General features: G+C 47.0%; 1 protein-coding gene and 2 long non-coding RNA genes across 3 annotated transcripts; all 3 read left to right on the plus strand.

The window, feature by feature from the left end:
* The first annotated feature begins 812 nt into the window (after positions 1 to 812).
* Positions 813 to 4,169, plus strand: LOC146753052 (uncharacterized). The gene is made up of 4 exons (XR_014940257.1): positions 813 to 1,181; positions 2,511 to 2,617; positions 3,714 to 3,786; positions 3,914 to 4,169. It is a non-coding gene; the product is annotated as an uncharacterized LOC146753052 (long non-coding RNA).
* A 166-nt stretch (positions 4,170 to 4,335) lies between these two features.
* LOC146753053 (uncharacterized) lies at positions 4,336 to 6,650 on the plus strand. The gene is made up of 6 exons (XM_085531010.1): positions 4,336 to 4,454; positions 4,621 to 4,698; positions 4,883 to 4,964; positions 5,226 to 5,352; positions 5,550 to 5,695; positions 6,015 to 6,650. The coding sequence occupies exons 1-6, from the start codon at positions 4,341 to 4,343 to the stop codon at positions 6,530 to 6,532; spliced, it is 1,065 nt and encodes a 354-aa protein (XP_085387136.1). The 5' UTR covers positions 4,336 to 4,340; the 3' UTR covers positions 6,533 to 6,650.
* Positions 6,651 to 6,951: 301 nt separating this feature from the next.
* LOC146753054 (uncharacterized) lies at positions 6,952 to 13,384 on the plus strand. The gene is made up of 3 exons (XR_014940286.1): positions 6,952 to 9,179; positions 10,050 to 10,216; positions 12,908 to 13,384. It is a non-coding gene; the product is annotated as an uncharacterized LOC146753054 (long non-coding RNA).
* Positions 13,385 to 20,420: the final 7,036 nt, after the last annotated feature.

A 20,420-nucleotide genomic window follows, 5' to 3' on the forward strand; every position in this document is an offset into this window, starting at 1 on the left:
GGTTGACCTGTGCTGAGGTGAGTGGGGGCTCACGGTGTTGCTCAGTGGTAGATTTGTTCACACTGAGTGCTAACAGGAAACTCGCACACCCTTTTTGTTTCAGCTGTGCCAGCGCTGTGATCCCTTGCTGCTGGGATGTGCTGTTGGAAGGATGGTCTGCGTGCCAAGCTCCCATCTCTTGCATGAATCAAGTGTAGAGCAAAAGGGATGTTTGGGCCAGGTGACTGTAAGAAGGCTGGCTGCTTTGGATGGTGGCAGCTGATGGAAACAGGTGCTCTGGGGACCGTTCAGCTTTTAACAGAAGACAGGGGTCCTGCAGGAAGAACGACTAGGTTCTCAAAAGGCTTCAGACGTGCACACAGAGTACATCTGTCCTGCCGTGCCGTCTCTGCTTCTTTTTGATGAAAGCATTTTCATGACCACTTGTTGTGGCTGTTGCTTGTAGAAGGAGGAATGTTAGGTGCAGTTCTCACTGAGAACTTCTGCTAGGATTTCTGTGTAATTTGAATCATGAGTGTTAGCACAGTGAGGTGAAGGAGGGCCCCGGAAGCAAATTTGGTGTTGTTGAAGCTCTGTGCGATGAGCAGGTGGGAGGTAACACGTGCTGGCAGGTGTGGAAACAACTTTGGGATTGAGGTGTGGAGGGAAGGGAAGGGAAGGGAAGGGAAGGGAAGGGAAGGGAAGGGAAGGGAAGGGAAGGGAAGGGAAGGGAAGGGAAGGGAAGGGAAGGGAAGGGAAGGGAAGGGAAGGGAAGGGAAGGGAAAGAGAAAGGAAATGGGAAAGGGAAAGGGAAAGGGAAAGGGAAAGGGAAAGGGAAAGGGAAAGGTAAGGTGATGACAAAGCAGATGGCAAAGAGCTTCCTGGGGAGGCTTGGTGCTTGCTTGGGGTTAGATCTGATCAACTTCTTGTTTGCTGGTGTCCATCTGGTGTTTGTGGAGTAGTTTTCATCCCAGGGTCTGTCTGGTAAGACTGGGGCTTGAGCCAGGCCAGGGCGAATCCAGTGTGCTTTGCTCTTGTTCTTAGTGCTTGTTTTTGCTCAGGAGGGCCGGTGGCAATCCTCACGGAGCAAGGCCTGCAAATGGGGTTTGTGGAGGAAGGTCCTGCAGGCCTTGTGTGACACCCATGGAGCTGCAGCGAGGCTGCATCTTTGTAAAACAAGGGAAATGCACAGAGATCTGAAGGTGGGTTGTCGTCTCAAGTGATGCCGGAGGGGATGTGCGTGCTCCTTTACATATGCGTTGTCTGCCTGCTGTAGGTGGGTTGGCTTAGAAAGCTGGTACCGTGTTTCTGTTGTCGGGAGAAGCAAATATCAACTCTTCTCTCTACTGAAAGATTTAACAAAAGAGCCTCTCCTTGCTTCTTAGCGTATGAATCACAGAATCATAGAATCACCAGGGTTGGGAAAGACCTAAAAGATCATCCAGTCCAACCGTTCTCCTATTACCACTAGCTCCCACTAAATCACGTCCCTCAACACAACATCCAGTCATTCCTTGAACACCCCCAGGGTGGGTGACTCCACCACCTCCCTGGGCAGTCCATTCCAGTGCCTGGCCACCCTTTCTGAGAAGTAATATTTCCTAATGTCCAGCCTGAACCTCTCCTGCTGCAGCTTAAAACCATTCCCTCTAGTTCTATCAATAATGACACGAGAGAAGAGGTCGACCCCCAGCTCAATGCAACCTCCCTTCAGGAAGTTATAGAGAGCAATGAGGTCTCCCCTGAGCCATCTCTTCTCCAGGCTGGACATTCCCATCTCCTGCAGCCTCTCCTCATATGGCCCCATTGTGCTCCAGACCCCTCACCAGCTTTGTTGCCCTTCTTTGAACACATTCCAAAGCCTCAGTGTCTTTTTTGCAGTGAGGGGCCACAAACTGGAAACAGAATTCGAGTTGTGGCCTCACCAGTGCTGGGTACAGGGGGACAGTCACCTCTCTGCTCCTGCTGGCATCACTGTTTCTGATGCAAAATGTATGTAAGTGTCACATGTGTGACATCCTTCTTGATGGAGTTCTGTGACTGGAGTTCAATGGATTTGAGTGCTGACTTGAAGCCTGTGGGCATCACCCAGGAGTTGGGGTGAGAGGATGAGGCGTAGGAACAGGAACCTCTTTGGTCGTTATTAACTCCCAACTTTTTGGTCAGGAATCTCTGTGTTTCTTTATCACGTAAAGAACAGAGTCATTGTGCAGCTTGTGAATGAATTGATTCACGCCTGCTGATTGGTGCTGTTCTCTACAGGGAGCTGCAATGGAAATGGACACTTGTGGTCCACTGTCCAGCCCCCTCCCGTGTTGGATTTTCTGGGCTTTGAGACACGTCTTCCAGATGCACTTTGTGTTATTTCTGATGTGTTGACCTGTTGAGCTCCAGTCCCAAATGAGGATTCAAGTACTACCACCGCAGTCCATTGGGACTGTAGTATTTCTTGCTAAACAGAATTCGTGTGCACCCTTGTCTTTCGTCTCCACAAAGGATCTTGTAATCATCTCTGTCTGTGTTTCTTTTAGACCCAGAGATGGAGCAGAGAGGAACACAGACTTGGGTGGATCTTCATTCAGGAGCAGGGACACGTCATGCTCATCTGAGGTGTCTGGCTGACAGCAAGAGCAGAGAGGTAAGTTTCATAGGGTCGCATGCCCATTTTATTTTATTTTTCATTCATGATGCATAGAGGCGTTCCCCAGACAAAGTGAGCATTTCTCAACTGGACTTTCTAGAAATGAGCTAGGCAGTGAAAATGGGTTTGAAGCATTCCTAAGAGCCCCGCAAGAGAATGCTGAGAGTTAATCTGGCACCCTCCTTTGGAAACGTCCGTTGTCTGTCAGCTCTTCAGCTGTGCCCTAACACCTCCCATTGCGCTGCCACACCAGGATAGAATTCCAAGCCCACACTGAGTCCTGGAATGTTGTGGTGCCGTGTTGGAATCAGATGTGACCACGTGGTCTTGGCTCCCCGCCTTGTGGGGGGTCATGGTGGACCAGGCTGTTGGCCGTTGGTGATGTCATAAGCGGCTGGAATGAGGGGAGGAGCGGTGCGTTCTGTGTTCCTTTGTGGGTGAGCTAGTGGTCGGAGTGGTTGTTGACTTGTTGTTCTTGTGCCTTTAGTGTCGTTAATTAGTTAGTGTCGTTAGTTAGTTAGTGTTGTTAGTTAGTTAGTATTGTTAGTTAGTTAGTGTTGTTAGTTAGTTAGTGTTGTTTGTTAGTGTTGTTAGTTAGTGTCGTTAGTTAGTTAGTGTCGTTAGTTAGTTAGTGCCGTTAGTTAGTTAGTTAGTTAGTTAGTTAGTTAGTTAGTGACTTTATTGCCTTTTTCTTCACACCGTCGTGTGCAGCAGCTTGTAGGTAAGCTGAACCTGCATGGGATGGATGGGTGGGCAGTGAGGTGTTGAGAACTGCTGGCTGTTGGAGCTCACAGCACCGTATTGCTTACTCTTGACCATCAGACGTAATTTTCCCCTGGTACACACGTTCCAAAGGGGATATCAGTAAAGTTGGCACCTGTCCCGTGCTTCTTCCATTGTCTTTGCTCAGTAGTGGAAGCATCGTAAAGTTGCTGGGTGGACAGGCATCACGTAGTCTGAGACTCAGCATGTCTTGCAGGAAGTGGGTGGGGCGGTTGTGCTGTGTGTGTTATTCCATGGATGTCTTAGCCCTTCTCACTGACCTGCTCTTTCTCTCTCCTCTCCTCGCCCTCCACCCGCTGCCTCGGTGCAGCTTTTGCTCTCATATCATCCGAGCAAAGCGACAAGGAACTGCTGCATATAGCTTGAGGTGATCTCACTGCCAGGTACGTGCCATGTTTTGTCCGCCCGCATGGTTTTGCCGCAGGGTATGCGCGGGTAGCTCTGAAGAAGTCTGTCCATCCTGTGCTGTGTGAATAGAGAAAACAGAAGTGTGTTTCTGCTCTGTTCCAGCTCTTCACACTTGCTGTGATGTGTGCTGCGTGCAGTGAGATCAGCCGTGAGCCTGAGGTGGCGGCGACGGAGGTACAGTATGAAGCTCTGGCTGGTCTTTGTTCCCTGTGTTGAGCCATTAGAAGTAGCTGCAGATGTACTCTCCTGCAGGAAAGAATGGGCCAAAAAGGGCCTGGCCAGCTGTCTGCGCCAGTGCCATTGCTGATTAGTCTGGGTAGAGAGAGATGCATCTTTGCATGGCCTGGCAATGCACGCCAGAAAGGGAAATAACTGTGATGAGACGTGCAGCTCCTTCTGAAGTGCTCCTGATAAGGATGGAGCACATTTGCTGCAGCTTTCTCTGGAGATGTGCTCCTCACCTTGAAATCGTCTTGGCTTGTCCTCAGCTCCTGACCACGGCCTGTGCTCTGTTTTGCAGGCTGATAACATGCGGGAGCCGCAGCTGGTGCGTGCTGTGTCATCTCTCAACGTACCAGCGATTGCAGCAGCCCATGTTATCAAGTGCCACGTCGCCCAGGGGCCGGATGAGCTCTCTCTGGAGGTAAGCAGTTCCAGGCGTTCCTTGTTGTTGTGCACAGGGAGTAGTATAGAGTGTGAACGCCTCGGGAATACTCTCATATTTTGTGTCGTAGAAGAAGGCTGTTGTTTTAGCTGTGCTTTCCTGCCAGCTGTGCTGAAGCTGGGATTGATGTTTCAATCTCTTGCAGGTTGGAGATCTGGTGTGCATCATTGATATGCCACCAAAGGAGATGAGCCCCTTTTGGAGAGGCAAGCATGGCTTTGAGGTAGGCACACATTTTTGACTAGAGAGCACAGCTTCAGTAGTGTCTAGAATCTCTGGTTGGAGCTGCTCTGCCTGCACAGGATGGCTTCTGGATGCAAACAGTTGCCCTGCGTCGGTGTCAGAGGACCTTCCCTTTGGCTCTGGGCTTGGGCTAATGCCCACCTGTCTTTTTGTTCTTATTACAGGTTGGTTTTTTCCCTGGTGAGTGCGTGGAACTCATCAGGGGAAAACTGCCCGAGTCCATCCTCAATTCATTGCCAAAGCCAGGTGCGTATTTTACATTTGACAATGCGGGTTAGTAAAATGGGGTCTGAACGTGGCTTTCAGGGGGTTCGTTAATGCCCTAGTACAGCAAGAGAACTGCATTAAGCTCCTTGGGCACCTCCAGGGATGGGGAAAATCCGTTCTTGTGTGTCCTTGTTGGGAACATGCTTTTTGTTGTTACGTGTTCTGTTGAATGCGTTGCGCTCAGCCTCGTCCAACCGAGCCAGGGCTGAAATGAACTTGTTTCTTTGTTTTGTTGCGCAGAGCCAAAGAAACGGGGCAAGTTCATCTCCTGCCTTCGTTCCCTGTTGAAGGCCTGCCCCAGGAGAGCAAAGCAGCCGGAGCCTCCGACATTCTCGGGATCCATGTCCCTGCTTGACATCGTTGAGAGGTATTTAGCCAACAGGACTTGAGGGCTGAGCTGTAGGAAAGGAAGCGTCCTTTGCTGTTTGAAACAGAGCGCGTTTCTAAGCTGTGTTTCAGCAGAAACCAGGCATTGCCCGGAACAGGCAACTTTTGGCCAGGGCTCGGTGCAGCTCTTCCCTCACCCTGCACCACGTCTGACAGCATGCTCTGTTTTCTCTGCAGAATGAGTTCTCCCAGTAAGAGGGCAGAGTCAGCAGCTTGCAGTTGGCGTTCCTGCTTCTGCCTGGGCAAACCATCCCCTGTGGCCAAACGCCAACTGCAGAGCAGTGCTAGGGAGCCCTCTGAAGCTGAAGTCTTGGTCCTGGCAGGTAAGCATGCAAATCCAGCTTTCAAAGCACTGCTTGTCAGCAACACAGGTAGAATTCATGCTTTCAGTGGGCTTGTACATCCTTCTGGCATTCAAGCCTGTGCCTGACATCTTCAGTTGACCCCTGTTTTTCCCAAATGAGTCTCTTGTCAACACAAGAGCTGGACCTGCACGAGGATCACTTTCAAGACAGTGACACTGTTGCTAGAAGCCTATTTGCTTCTGCCCACCATCACTGCATAGCCAAATGTCAAGAACCTGTTTCATGATTCATCTTGTGAAACTTTGACACTAACTGCTGTGCGTCTACTCCTTCCTAGGTGACCCGAGCCCTTGTATATCTCCAAGACGCCAGGCATGTTACGATGCAGCATCCTGTGATTCCATCAATGAAGAACTGTTACTAAGCACAGGATGCTGCAGTTCAGATGAAAGCCTTCCGTATAACATCAGTTATAAAGAGAAGAATGCCATCATCGTTGAAGCTCTCGTTCATCCCATACCTGCTGAAGCTGCTGACCTGAGCCTGCCAGACTCCTCAGGCACCAGCCTGGACCCAGTGCTTTTCCAGGACAGCCCAGCCCAAGCACAGCCCGAGTGCCCCGACAGCAGCACAACCATGCAGGCTCAGGTCAGCATTACAGAGGAGAAGCCAAACATCTCTGAGGGGGAGGTAGAATCAGGCCAAGAGTCCCAGGCTCTGGGCAACAGCACGACTGGTCCCATCTTAAAGCCTTTACCTCTCACACCCTCCTTTGTTCCATTGAATAAAGGCACGCTCGTGCTCAATCAGTACTTTGGCTGCATTCCGAGTTTTCATTCGCAGAGATTGGGATGAGTGCAAGAAACATCAAGGCAGCTCAGCTTGCAACGCTCTGGCTGTGGGGTGCGTGCAGGGACACTGTAACCATACAGGGAAAGGCTTTCACTGCTTCCTAAAGCTGTAGTCCAGCCCTGCTACTGCTCTGTGGCACAAAGCCCTGAGGGATGTTCCATATTGTTAACCTAAGTGAAGCCAGCTTCATGCACTGTGTTTTGTTGTTGCTGGGTGAGAGGGGGATGCACGTTGGTGAGAAGATGAGCATTGCTGGATCTGCCACGAGTGTCGCTTCTGCCTCTAAGAATATGTCCTAAGTAGGATGTGAACACTGCTGGCACTTCCTCATTGCACGTGCTTGGAGGATCTTCAGTTCTTGCACATTCAGGATGTCTGTCAGTGACTACGAGGAAATTCTCAAGTACTAGGAATTCCATGAAACAGTTGGAACGGGTAAGTGTCATCTTTGTACAGAAACAGCACGCCTAACAGTCTGTCTCACCACTCTAGAATTAATCTGAGAATAGATTGACAGCTCTTGTCAGTTCTCTAAGTCAGGTTTCATTTGTATAAACTTGAAATTGGATTTTTGAAACCAGTTGGAAATTGATGGTTCTGATTACCTCTTCCTCTAATTAAAGCATTACACACAGTGTATGCTAGGTACTCTGCTTTACTTGTAATATTATAATAGTGAAGAATTCACACTCAACTTTAAGCAACTGTGTTTTGAGTTGTAGGTAGTTTTGCAAAGGTAAAACTCGGGCGGCATCTTCTTACTGGTGAAAAAGTTGCACTAAAAATCATGGAGAAAGTTACTGTAGGGGTAAGCCAAAAGGCATTTAAATATGAGAATATCTTCTGTTGGAGTTGTGGAGTTCTCAAGAACACGGGGGCAGGTGGGATGGTACTTAGGAATGCAGCCTACTGGTCCCATTGCCTTTTGAAAGATGCTGTAGAGCTGGAAAAAGTTTAACAGAGCACCACAAATCTTGTTGCTGGTTGTTCAGAGGGCAGTATTCTCTGGCTGTAAAATGGAGGAAGTTATTATATTATTACATTACATTACATTATTATTGCACATATTATTTCCACAATATGTCATATAGTATGGAATATCCTTTGGCCAGTTTAAGTCAGCTGTCCTAGTTCTGTCCCTTCTCACTTCCTTGGGCTCTCAGCTGAGATTGACTGTGGCTCTGTACAACGCTGCCTGGCAGCAGCTGTAAGCATCACTGCGCTATCTCCATTGTTTCTCTAGAATGAAACGTAGTATTAAATCAGACACTGAAGAAAATAATTCAGTCCCAGCTGAAACTCAGAGAATAACTTGTGCTTAGGATTCTTTCCCTACAGGAAATGTGAGATAATTATTGCTATTTGGTACTATGTTCTGTAGCTGAGCTGGATTTTGTTATCCTTGAAGAAGTATCTTCCTCTGAAAGGGGAGTAAAACATGATGCTCCTAATGAGTGGAGCAGAGACACAGATCTGATCTGAGTGTTGGTTTCACATTTTTGTGATGCTCTTTGCTGCAGTTTGTATCTCGAGAGAAGCCCTTGTGGTGTCAGTCTGTTGTGTAACCTGCTCTAGTTTTGTGCCTCAAGGAAGAGTGATCCTTTAAACAAATGGTGGCTATACAGAGGGTATGGGGTGAGATGCATTCCTCTGGCCCCATCCAATGGATTTTCTGTCTCTGAAGTCTTGAAGCACAGGTTAGGTACTGGAAGGCTTGAATATTTCCTCACCAATAGGTTAGAGCTTGGCATTTTGTAAGCTGCTGGTATCACTCAGTAAAGCAAATCATTACAGCACGAGCATTTTCCTAGGCATCTTATGAAATCCCTATATCTACAGAACCTTTCCCCACTGAAAAAAAAGTACATGTCCGAGGGATGAGGCTCCATGTTCTCTCTGGGTAATAACTTCAGTGCTTGGAAAGCTATTTCCTTCTATCTAGTCTGCTGTTTAGGTGTATGACTGTTTCCTGTCACAATCCCATTGTGACCTGCTGGCCAGAGCCTCAGTCAATCTTCATACGCACCCCCTCTCCCCACCCCGTAGGCATTGAGAAGCTGCCATGAGGTTCCTCTGCACTCTGAACAAACATCTTTCTCCCCAGCTTCTCTTCTCTGAGTGGGAGCTTCAGCCCCCTGCACAGGCTGGAGGTCATCCACAGAACTTGCTTCAGGTTGTTATCCTTCCTGGCCTAAAACCAGATACAGTATTGTACATGTGGTGCAATGAGTGTTGAAGCAGGAATGACTTGTCCTGGTCTGGTTGTGCTGCTTTTTAATGCAGCTGATGATCTTGTTGTACTTCTTTTCTGTCAGAGCACACTGCTGGCTTGCATTCAGCCTGTGGTCTCTCACCACTTGTCCTCCTAGTCCCCAGGTCCTTTCCAACAGATACAAGCTAGTATTTCCCACCTGGGATATTGGAAGATGGGAACTTGCCAGCAGTCAGTGAAGATCTCTGAGACAGCGAGAGCGAGCGAGCTTTGAGTAGACTGGGAACCACTGTCCACAGCAGGAAATAAGAGAAGAGAAAAGATGTTTCCTTGGGCACTTGGGTGGAAATCATTCCTGACTGCTTTCTCATCCACCGGGAAAATCTGCTGATTGACAATTTGAAGCTGATAGACTTTGGACTCTGTGCAAAGCCAAAGGTAAGAGGATGTGTTAAATCAAATACAATGTGCCCCCAAGTAATGCATGTTTGAGCACTGTATGCAACAGGGGCTTGTCCAAACAAACACCCTAAAATCAAGCTGTTTCTGTGGCTGACATGTCATTGCATCTTGTTTGGAATGGCCTGAACTGTGTGAGAGTGGTTAACAGATTGCTCAGAAGCACAGGTAGATAATTTTCTCTAGCTAGACTCCCTGTTTTCATAGTCTAAGCTGTAGATAATCTTGTAGGTATATCACCTGTCTTATGCAAGGGTCTGTAATAGGAGCATGGGGTTGGTGTGCCTAAGGAACCTTCTAAGGAACTGTCTGTAGGATGAGATTGTGGATAGAATAAAATGACTTTTGCAGGTGACGTACAAATCCTGTGATTGCATATGCTTGAACTGAATTGTTTCTTGATCTTCAAATTGATTTCCAGAAGCCTTTATTAACATGTAAGATGGGTGCTGTTATGAAAGCACGGGAAGACTGCCTTACTGATTCCAAGAGAATTACTTACCCTCAAATGATTTTTCCTGGCCAAATTTAGAGCCTCTCACAGGTAATCGAGACCAACAGGCTGTTGTTGCACAATCAACAGGCACTATCTAGATGATCAGCTGAGGAAAATAAAGCATCATGCCAAGGGTACTAGATAAGTGAGCAGCTTGAGATCTGCACATTCATGTGATACTCATGCTCTTAGACAATATTTGATGAGTGAGGTCACATTGAATGAAAGCAAAATATAAGGTGAATGAAAACATACACAGGAGAAGAAGCCTCTGAGGCTCCTGAAGTGTAATGACCAGAAGACATAAACTCTGTTAAAGCAAACGTTTCTCTCTATTTTTTGTGTTCTTCCAGAGAGGCCTTGATTAGCACCTGAACACATGCTGTGGAAGCCCAGCTTATGCAGCACCAGAGCTAATCCAGGGCAAAGCGTATATTGGCTCAGAGGGATGTAGAGCGGTGTTTGTTTTCCCCTCTTTCCCTTCCCTCTCCACAGAGCATTTAAAGGCAGTGGAGCTCAGGTAGGCTCTCTTGGTTTCCCTTCTGAATTCTGCTAGGTTGCATTGCTTGGTAGCTCTCAGAAGCTGTCAGTGGCCACAGACTAGAAAAGTGCAATTGGTCTCAGTTCACACAGCTGGCTGGTTTGTCTCTGGCTAATCCTGAACTGCCTCAAGCGACTGCTTTGGGGCTCTACAGAACAGCAGCTTCAGAGATCTCTTTCTATGACTAAGTTTTTGAAAGAGCAATTTGCTCTGTTAATTATCCATCATTTTTGTGCAGTCTGTTTTGTCAGACGTGTCTTTAGCTTCCAAGTTGTAGGTGAAGACTTGTTTCCATTGTAATGCACAGTGTACTAAAAACTGAGAGATGTCTGGAATTTTGGAACCCACTACTTGCAGTTGTTAATCTGTCCAAACTGGTCTGGTTTGGAATGCCCTCATCCTTCTTGAATCGCTCTGCTGTTAAAGGCGGAGCAATTCCTACAAGTGCCATGGCCCCACTGTTGTTCTAATTCTTGTTTCTTTGTTTTCCACACGCTGCTTTTCAAGCCTCCTTTTTCTTTACAGTCCAAGTGAGAATTGCACTGTGAGGTGTCTGAACCTTGTTGTGCCTCTACATAAATAGAACAGCAGCAAAGCCAGACAGGTGACTGTGCTGACAGCTCTTGTAGCCAGTAACACGTAACTGTGCTAAATCCCTTGTGACGGCTTTGATTTAAATTTTGCCAGTGAAATCCTTGTAAAAGGAACTGCAGCAGTGTGATGAGCTAAGGTGAAGATGCTGGTTTTAGTAGTGCTCTAAGCTGAGTGGAAGAACAATTGAATTAGGGTTATATGCTTTCTCTGGGACGTAAGGTTTTTTTTCCTGAGGGAAAGAGCCAGCTTTTCATGGGCTATATGTGGGCTTTGGCAAGGGCAGACAATCCAGTCTGTCAGGAAGCCATTTGAGGTGCTTCGGGTTTGTAAGCTTGTCTTTTTGTTTTTCAGGCAGATATTTGGAGCATGGGTGTAGTGCTGTATGCTCTGCTGTGTGGGTTTTCCCTTTGGATGATGACAATATGATGGCACTCTACAGGAGGATACCAGTGGGTATCAGTGGTGCTAGAATACACTGAGAAGGGAAATAGCAGAGCTTGACAAGAGGCCTTGCTTTTCGGATGGCAGAACATGCTGAGCTGTGGGTAGAAAGGCCACAGCACAGTCTGCTGAATATTGTCCCTGTTTTTGCTGCTTTGTCTACCAGTATTTTGTGGATTTGGTTCTACACTTGGTTGGCCTATGTGGCACTGTAGCCTAATTCTATACCATGATAGCATACAGAATTTAAGGAGAAGTATTTTCCTGCCAATGGGCTGGATTTTTTTGTATCTGGTTCTTCAACTGGCTGCTCCCTATACTATCTGTAGTAAAAATATAGACACATCATTTGATTTCCCTGAAATGAATGTTCCTAAATGCCAGCTCTTCTCATGTCTACAAAGGTCAAAGTTCTGCATTTGCTATTAGAATTTCCTCTTCCAGAATCAGGAGGTAATGTAGGACCCCACAGATTGACTTCAGAATCCAACAGTCAGTTCTGTTTCCTTTCTGAGTGCATAACAACCTGAGCACATGAATTGAATGACGTGGCTTTTTAGTCTGGTACAAACTCTGCTGTACACTGAAACTTGGTCCATTTGTAAGCAGGACTTTGTCCATCTCTGCAGGACAGCAGAAAACCCTTTGTGCTAATCATGATGCCAAGAAGCAGAATGCGGCAAATGGCAGATGATCCAACTGCTTCAGGTGTTCATTGCCTTAAAACTGTGAATAGTTTTGGACTGAGAGTTTGTAAGCAGAACGGAGCTCTTAAAGCTGTCAGAGATTATTTCTGCACTGTTCAATTCTATCTGCCTAACATACACAGGATCTCAGAACTGCATTGCTTGAATTGGTGGAAATTGTTGAAGTGAACTGGGATGAGCAAGTTTTAGAACTTAGTCAGAGTGCTATAAAAAATGGATAATCTCATGAGTATTATAGTACAGGATTGCTATTTCTGCACTGAATTTGTTTTTATTTTACATGGCTGTGATCTGAAAGTTGCTTGAAACGCAGGCACCTAGGCACTGTTGTGTAACTGAATTTCACACATGATAGGTCCTGAAATATCCTGGAATCTAAAACTCTGACTTGTTTTAAGTCTGCTGCTTGAGTATAATCAGGGTCATAGTGTCTGTGTGCAGTGTTTCTTTCCCTGTAATGCTCCACATCATTTCATTTTGGGAATATTGAAGGAAATGGACTATGTGCCATAACTGTTGTTAGAACAAAGTATGTCTGGTGTGATCTTATGCATAGGTTCTGTAACTGCTCTTCACAGCTCAGGTGTTTGACCTTCTTTTTGGTGAAGTGATGAAATACTGCTGGTTTCTATTTGTGCTTCTAGGCACCTTGAAGCTCTTAGGAATAGAACAATTGTCTCCAGTTCTTTTCAATGATATCAGTAACAACTCGAGTGTTGCTGCCCACTAGGTAGACCCAAAGAAGCAGATTACAGTGAAACAACACACGAGCTGGACCTGCACGAGGATCACTTTCAAGACAGTGGCTCTGCTGCTTGAAGCCTATTTGCTTCTTCCTGCCGCCACTCTATTACCAAGTATCAACAACCTTTCATGATTCAACTTGCAAACGTTTGACACTAACCCTTGTGTTTCTATGCCTTCCTAGGTGATTCGAGCCCTTGTCAACCCCAAAGATCCAAACCAAGTAGTGATGTGCAGTGTGTTTCCATCAATGGAGAGTTCTTAATAAGCACGAATCGCTGCAATTCGGATGACAGCCTTCCACATGGTAACAGTGATGGACACAAGGGGCTCATCCACATTCATGCTCTCATATCTCCTGGCTCTGCTGAAGCTCGTGACCTGAGCCTGCCAGACACAGCAGTCACCTGCCTGGATTGTGACCCAGCGCCTTTGCAGTGCTGCCCATCCCAAGCACAGCCCGAGTGCCCCAACAGCAGCACCACCATGCAGGAGCAGGTCAGCATCAGTGAGGTGAAGCTGAGCATCTTAGATGGGGACTTAGAGTCAGGCTGCCAGTCCCAGGCACCAGGCAGCAGCACAAGCTCTGAGCCACTCTCATCTTGACAAGAGGGGTCCCATCTTCACCCCTGACCTCTCAAGCCCTCCTGTCTTTTATTGAATAAAGTCACTCTCATGCTCAGTCATCGCCTTGACTGCATTCTGAGTCTTCATTCACAGTGATTGCGATGAATGCAACAAACAGCAAGGCAGCTCAGCTTGCAACACTCTGGCTGTGGGGTTCGTGCAGGCAGAGCTCTGGGTTCCCATTTTGCCTGGCTTTGGGATGTCTGCAGCAAGATCTCTACCATTTTGTATGGGAGCAAATAATCTCTAGCATCCAGGTTGCTGCTCATGATAATCCCAGTCTTCCTGGCTGTCGCTTTGTGATACCTTTCAAAGCCTTTTGATACTCTTTGATGCCTTGGCTGCTCCCTAACACCTCTGTCCTCCTGCCATGTTGACTCATGTCTCCCACTTTTAAGCTGGCTTTGCAGATCATCTCCAGCCCTGTCATCATCACGCTGCAGCAGGAGGTGCTCACCTGGCCCAGTGTCTGGCAGTACTGCTTGTTCTGCAGATGAGCAGCTGCCTCCTCATCTCTTCAGCTACAGTAGTTTTTCTCAGGGCAGTTAGATGCAGTCATGCTCCTCTGGATTTGGTGTGTTAAATCCATGCTGCATGGCAGCAGTCAGTGCAATACAAAGGTGTTCTGTGTGCCACAGCATTTCTCCAGGGGCTGCCAAAGGTAGAAGCACAACACAGCACCATCCTTCTGACAGTAATGTCTGTGAGTGTTAGACATGTGAGCACTGCATCATCCCCAGCGTGTCAGTGCTTTTCCACACCAACCTGACTCTCACACTCTGCACTGAATGTAACTCTGCTCTTGTGGAGACAAATGCTTTCTGTCACATCCTCCATCCCTGCAACCATTTGCCGGTAGGCAGCTCTTGCAGAAGAATCAAGCAGCAGAACCTTGTGCTCACCCTACAGCATGCAAATGCTATGAAAGCAGAAATAACCTGGCATGCTCTGGGTCTGCAAGGCTGCACAGATGGGAGAGGTAGAGTGTGTTTTTGCAGTGGAAGTTTCCAGTATTTTCAGTACATAGTGTAGGCCCTAACTGAATGTATAACCCTCTTGTAAAACAGCTGTATAAGTAGTTTTTCCACCAAGAAAGTTGCTGAACAGAGTTAAGTTCAGACTGGGGGCATTCTGACATGGGGAGAATTGAGACAAGCACAAGATAAATACACAGGGTGGGTAGAGCCCAGCACAGGACAGAATGAATGTACTGACTTTTGGAAACATTGCCCTTCTCTCTCCGCAGAAAAGTACAAGGCAGACCTAAAAACAAGAGGTTGGTAATTGACCTTATATGGAAATGAATCCTAGCAACAGTCTCGAGGAGTCTGTGAGCCTGAGATGCTCAACCAATGAGAGCCATGAGAGCATCACCTGCAGTGGGTTTAGGGCATAGAACAGAATTGATTTCACTGACTGGTGTGCAGTTTCTCCCTTGCCAACAGGGGATGTGCGCGCAGTATTGCAGTAATGAATAAGCACTGCTGCTATCGCTGCCATCTTTGCCTAACTAGAAATCTTTGACTTTGAGAGTTTCTCACACAAGGGGAGAGGGTAAGAAAGTAAAGAGGCACAGAAAACTAAGGGAAACTGCTCTTCTGTATCTTATCTATAAAAATTGATACGATGCTGTCGTGCATTTTTTAATTTATTTTTAATTTTTTGCCAATGTCAGTTAGATTGTTTTAAAATATCCACACACCAAAATCTGACTACCAAGCAAATGTAATGAAAATGAAATGAAGGTGAGTTAGCGGAAAGCACAAGGCCATATTATATTAGGCTCTAGCAAATTTACAGGCAGTCACTGCACGAAGAGGTAGATCTGAGTTGCACATTATATGATTCCCACAAAGATTAAGGAAATCTGAAGCTTTCAATATATTTTTTTTATTCTTTTCTCATTTCATTTTTTAAACACCTGACCCAGACCCCAACCCTCACAGGAGCTGTAAAATAACAGCAATAACCCGCAATGTAACTCTAATCCTAACCCTTACCCTGATTCTAAAATCGTCTCTAACTCCAAATGTAACAACAAAAATGATGCTAGAAGTTTGTAGCAAAAGGAACCTTAACCCTGATCATAATCCAAAAAACAATCATTAAGGTAACAATAATCTTTACCTTAAAAGTAATATTAATCAGAGCCCAAATGATGCCTGCATCCAATCAGAAGCATGCTTTGTATTATTTAAGAGTTGTATTTTTTCCAATGAACTCTCTCTATTATCACGTTTATAAAGTAACAGAGTCTGTTCTTTTTCTCCTGACACTGTGCCTTACTCCTGACATCCCCTGGAAATGACCCAGATAGGGCACCATCAAAGTAATGCTAATAGTAATGTCAATCCTAAGGGTATCTCTAGCCTCAGTGTTAATGGGACACTAACATCAATCCCAACAGCCTTAAACATTCTGGTGGTGTGAAAGAGGTGCTGCCTTGCACATGCTGGGCAGTCCCATTGCCTGTTAAATGCAGGCGGCAGCGTAGAAACATGATGCCCGTGGTCAGAATGCCCTGTGGCAGATCCTGGCACCGGAGAACTGACCTGAGAACCATGAGAGAACTGACAACAAATCACTCGACATCAGAACCGACCCAGTGGTTATTTACAAGCCTTGGGTGACCCAGACAGGATCTCAGAGTGGTGAATGTAGGTACAGAAGTTGTTACTACTCTGTTTTCTTCTAAAAGCTGCTCAGCTGCTTTGCGTTTCAGACCATCCCTGGCTTCACTGTGTGCATTTGTCCAATTGATACCAGGTGTTTCTTCATCTCGGAAGTTGAGGGGGGCGGGGGAGAGGGGAAACAGAAATCAATTCAATTACTCATTTATTTATTGACAGAGATTCACGTTTGCTACGTTTGGAGAAGTTTTTATTTGTTTGCTGTGGTTTGGTTTTTTCTTTTTTTTTTTTTTTTTTCCCCTTCCCTCCTCTTCCATCTTTGTGTTCTTCCCCTATAATCAAAAGAGAAAGGATCCCCAGGGTCTGTCCCGCAGACGTTCTTTCCGTGGTCTCTGCTGCCACCTGCTGGCCAATACACGGAACTGCCACTGTTGGGCGTTTGGTGCCGCAGGAAGCACAACGCAGATCTGAGTTCTGACCGGTCTACGCAGCAAATCCGCCAATCTTTATTGTGATAAGCCCTCCACATGGCATTGCGCATGCACTCGAACACGCAGCAGGCATAGATTTCTCCTAACTCCTTGAGGAGCAGGCAAGCAGAACAACTGAGCGCACCACTGCTTGTGATTGGGCCACCCCCATCATAGAGATGTGTGTTAGATCTTTTACCCACCCCTGGACTGGCCTTGTTGTTTAACGATAACCTCTGAAATCTGAGTTACTGGTTCTACCACCTGTAGTGTAGAATAGGTAGCCAATAAATGCTTTTCAACTGTGATGTATCTTTATTCTGCTCCATGCCAAACCTGTGACCAAAACCTCATAGGGGTTCACAAAGAACTCTGGCTCTGCCAGAGCCCCCATCCAGACCCTTCTTGAGTTACATTCACATCTAGTTTGGCTGAAAAGGTTGGACTATAAATACTCAGTGCTTGGGCCTGTTTAACAGATATTTTTTCCTGATTATGCTGTCCATCGATCTTTTTATACTGAACTCCTGCTCTAATCTGGTCTTTAAACATTTGTTGTCTCAAGACCCTAATGGGTCCAGACTGGATTACCTTAGGGGCTGGACGCCTAAGTCATGGCAGCAGATGGTTCTCTGACCTTTTCACCACCATTCAGAGCCTGCATCTGGCTGCAGGCACTCTTGTCTCCCCATCAATTGGGCAGCCTGTTGTATTACAGCACCTGAGGGCCACTGGGGGGTTCAGTATGGATAACATAGACCCATCCTGATGTAAAGGTGAAGGCTGTAGGATGAGATCCCTCGTTCCTGATGAAAAATTTATTGACTGGGCTCTCAAAATCATCTTCATAGATTGCCTCTTTCATGCCTAATTCTCTAATATAATTTTGTTAGTCCTCCATAGAGGACCACAGGCTCATATTTAATGGTATGTCATTCTTATTTGGCCATGTTATATGACACACAGCCATAAATCATTCACTGATCAAATGGCTATCCTCATTATGTTGGACAGAGCATACAGTCTTTGCCTGAGGGCAGGGTGAGTAGTAATGGATGTCAGTTTTGAAATTTCCAGTCCATTCACCACAGCGCTTTCTGCCTCCATGTCCCATAACCAGAGCAGCTATGCTGGCATGCTCTCTTGGTTTCTGTCTAAACCACTGTACTATATCCATCAGTTCAGCTGCTGTATTATGGGCAGCAGGGTTTGGGGGGTTGGACACTGGTCAGGGCACTCCCACCAGCCTATCCTGCATTTATTTATTTTTTTTTCATTTTTGGGTTACAATCAGTCAGATCTCAAATAGATCTAGTCCAAATGGAACCTCAAAATCTGACCTTTTAGTGCCTTCATTTACAGAGTCCATTTTATACAGATTCCCTTGTACAGGGTCCCCATGGTCTTCCAGAGAGATGTTTCTGATCTTCCATAGGAGAATGATTGAATTAGGTTTTTTCCCCATCAAAACTGCCACCTGTCTTTCCAATTTTTCAACACTGTCATTCAATAGCTGATTTGCATCAGCCTGAGCCTCTTTAGTTATGTTCAGACAGTTCAAGGCCATCAGCAGTGGCCATGCCACCATGAACGCAGCTAACTCTCATTCTCAAGTTGTAAGTATGTCTTTGCTAAGACCATGGAAATACTCAGTCAGGTGGGCCAGGGACTCATGGACCCTCCCTCCGTCCCACACAGGGCCCCATTTTTCAGTGACAGAAGCAATGCTGCATTTTGAGGATCCTAGGAATCCCAGGACATGCCCTGACAAAAGGTCATTCAAAGGGGTCGTCTTTCCCCATCCAAACCACCCCATGATATTCACTGAATCACAGAATTGTAGGGGTTGGAAGGGACCTTTAGAGACCATTGAGTCCAGCCCCCCTGCCAAAGCAGGTTCCCTACACCACGTTGCACAGCTCAGCATCCAGACAAGTCTTGAATATCTCCAGAGAAGGAGATTCCACAACCACCCTGGGCAGCCTGTTCCAGTGCTCTGTCACTCTCACCATAAAGAAGTTATTGCACACATTAGTGCAGAACTTCCTATGGTCCAGTTTCTGTCTGTTTCCCCTTGTCCCGTCTCCACACACTGCTGAAAAGAGTCTGGCCTCACCACTTTGCCCCCCACACCTCAAATATTTATAGACCTGCATCAAGTCCCCTCTCAGCCTTCTTTTCTCAAGGCTAAACAGACCCAGTTCCCTCAGTCTCTCCTCATAGGGGAGATGCTCCAGGCCCTTCACCATCTTTGTGGCCCTCCACTGGACTCTTTCCAAGAGATCCCTGTCTTTTTTGTACTGGGGAGCCCAGAACTGGACACAATATTCCAGATGAGGCCTCACCAGGGCAGAGTAGAGGGGGAGGATCACCTCCTTTGACCTGCTGGACACGCTCTTTTTAATACACCCCAGTATGCCATTGGCTTTTTTGGCTACAAGGGCACACTGCTGGCTCATGGTTAATCTGTCGTCCACCAGGACGCCCAGGTCCCTCTCAGCAGAGCTCCTCTCCAGCAGGTCTTCCCCCAGCCTGTACTGGTGCATGCAATTATTTCTACCTAGGTGCAAGACTCTACACTTGCTTTAATTAAACCTCATCCGGTTTCTTACTGCCCAGCTCTCCAGCCTGTCCAGGTCTCGCTGAATGGCAGCACAGCCTTCAGGTGTGTCAGCCAATCCTCCCAACTTCGTGTCATCAGCAAACTTGCTGAGGGTGGTCACTATCCCTTCATCGAGATCGTTGATGAAGATGTTGAACAAGACCAGACCCAGCACAGACCCCTGGGGGATGCCGCTAGTTACAGGCCTCCAGCCAGACACCGCACCGCCAACGACAACACTCTGCACTCTGCCAGTCAGCCAATTCTCAACCCACTTCACCGTCCACTCATCTATCCCATACTTCCTCAGCTTTGTTATAAGGATGTCATGGGGGACAGTATCAAAAGCCTTACTGAAATCAAGGTAGACTACATCTACCACCCTCCCCCTGTCCACCCAGCTAGTGACATCTTCATAAAAGGCCACCAGGTTGGTCAAGCACGACCTACCCTTGGTGAACCCATGCTGAGTACTCCTGATAACCTCCTTATCACCCAGTTGTCTGGAGATGGCATCCAGCACAAGCTGTTCCATCACCTTCCCTGGGACAGAGGTGAGGCTGACCGGCCTATAATTACCCGGGTCTTCCTTCTTGCCCTTTTTGAAGACTGGAGTGACATTGGCTGTCCTCCAGTCTTCAGGCACCTCCTCAGTTCTCCAAGACCTCTGAAAGATTACAGAGAGCGGCTCAGCAATGACTTCCGCCAGCTCTCTCAGCACCCGCGGATGCACCCCATCAGGTCCCATGGATTTATGGACCTTAATGTTTCCTAGGCACTCACGGACCACCTCTTCCCTGACTAAAGGGAAATCTCTCATTCCCCAGACTCTCTCATCAACCTCCAGGGTCCAGGATTCCTGAGGGAGAGCCCTTTCACTAAAGACAGAAGCAAAGAAGGCATTCAGTATTTCTGCCTTCTCAGCATCCCCTGTTACCAGAGCGCCCCCCTCACCTAGTATGGGGCCCACATTCTCCCTAGCCTTCCTTTTGCTGTTAACGTATTTAAAAAAGCCTTTTTTATTATTCTTTATCTCCTTAGCTAGATTCAACTCCAGGTGGGCTTTGGCCTTCCTGGTTGCATCTCTGCAGTCCCTGACTACATTCTTGTATTGTTCCCAAGTGGTCAGACCCTTCTTCCACATATCATGTACTTTCTTCTTTCCGCGGAGCTGGCACATGAGCTCCTTACTCATCCACGCAGGTCTCCTTGCACCTTTTCCCGATTTCTTAGTCACAGGGACGCACCAATCCTGAGCTTGGAAGAAGAGCCATTTAAGCACTAACCAGCTCTCACAGTCCCCCTTGCTTTCTAGCACCCTGGCCCACGGGATAGCCCCAAGTAGGTCCCGAAGGAGATCAAAGTTGT

Source organism: Coturnix japonica, unplaced genomic scaffold, assembly GCF_054131305.1.
Source record: "Coturnix japonica strain WE unplaced genomic scaffold, WE-NBRP24 Scf040, whole genome shotgun sequence".
Classification (NCBI taxonomy): domain Eukaryota; kingdom Metazoa; phylum Chordata; class Aves; order Galliformes; family Phasianidae; genus Coturnix; species Coturnix japonica.

Bases quoted from the DNA above. Each gene is read 5' to 3' on its own strand.
- LOC146753053 (XM_085531010.1), top strand. From the start codon at position 4,341: ATGCGGGAGCCGCAGCTGGTGCGTGCTGTGTCATCTCTCAACGTACCA. The intron at 4,699-4,882 runs GTAGGCACACAT...TTCTTATTACAG, and splicing joins GAGGCAAGCATGGCTTTGAG to GTTGGTTTTTTCCCTGGTGA. The intron at 4,965-5,225 runs GTGCGTATTTTA...TTTGTTGCGCAG, and splicing joins CAATTCATTGCCAAAGCCAG to AGCCAAAGAAACGGGGCAAG.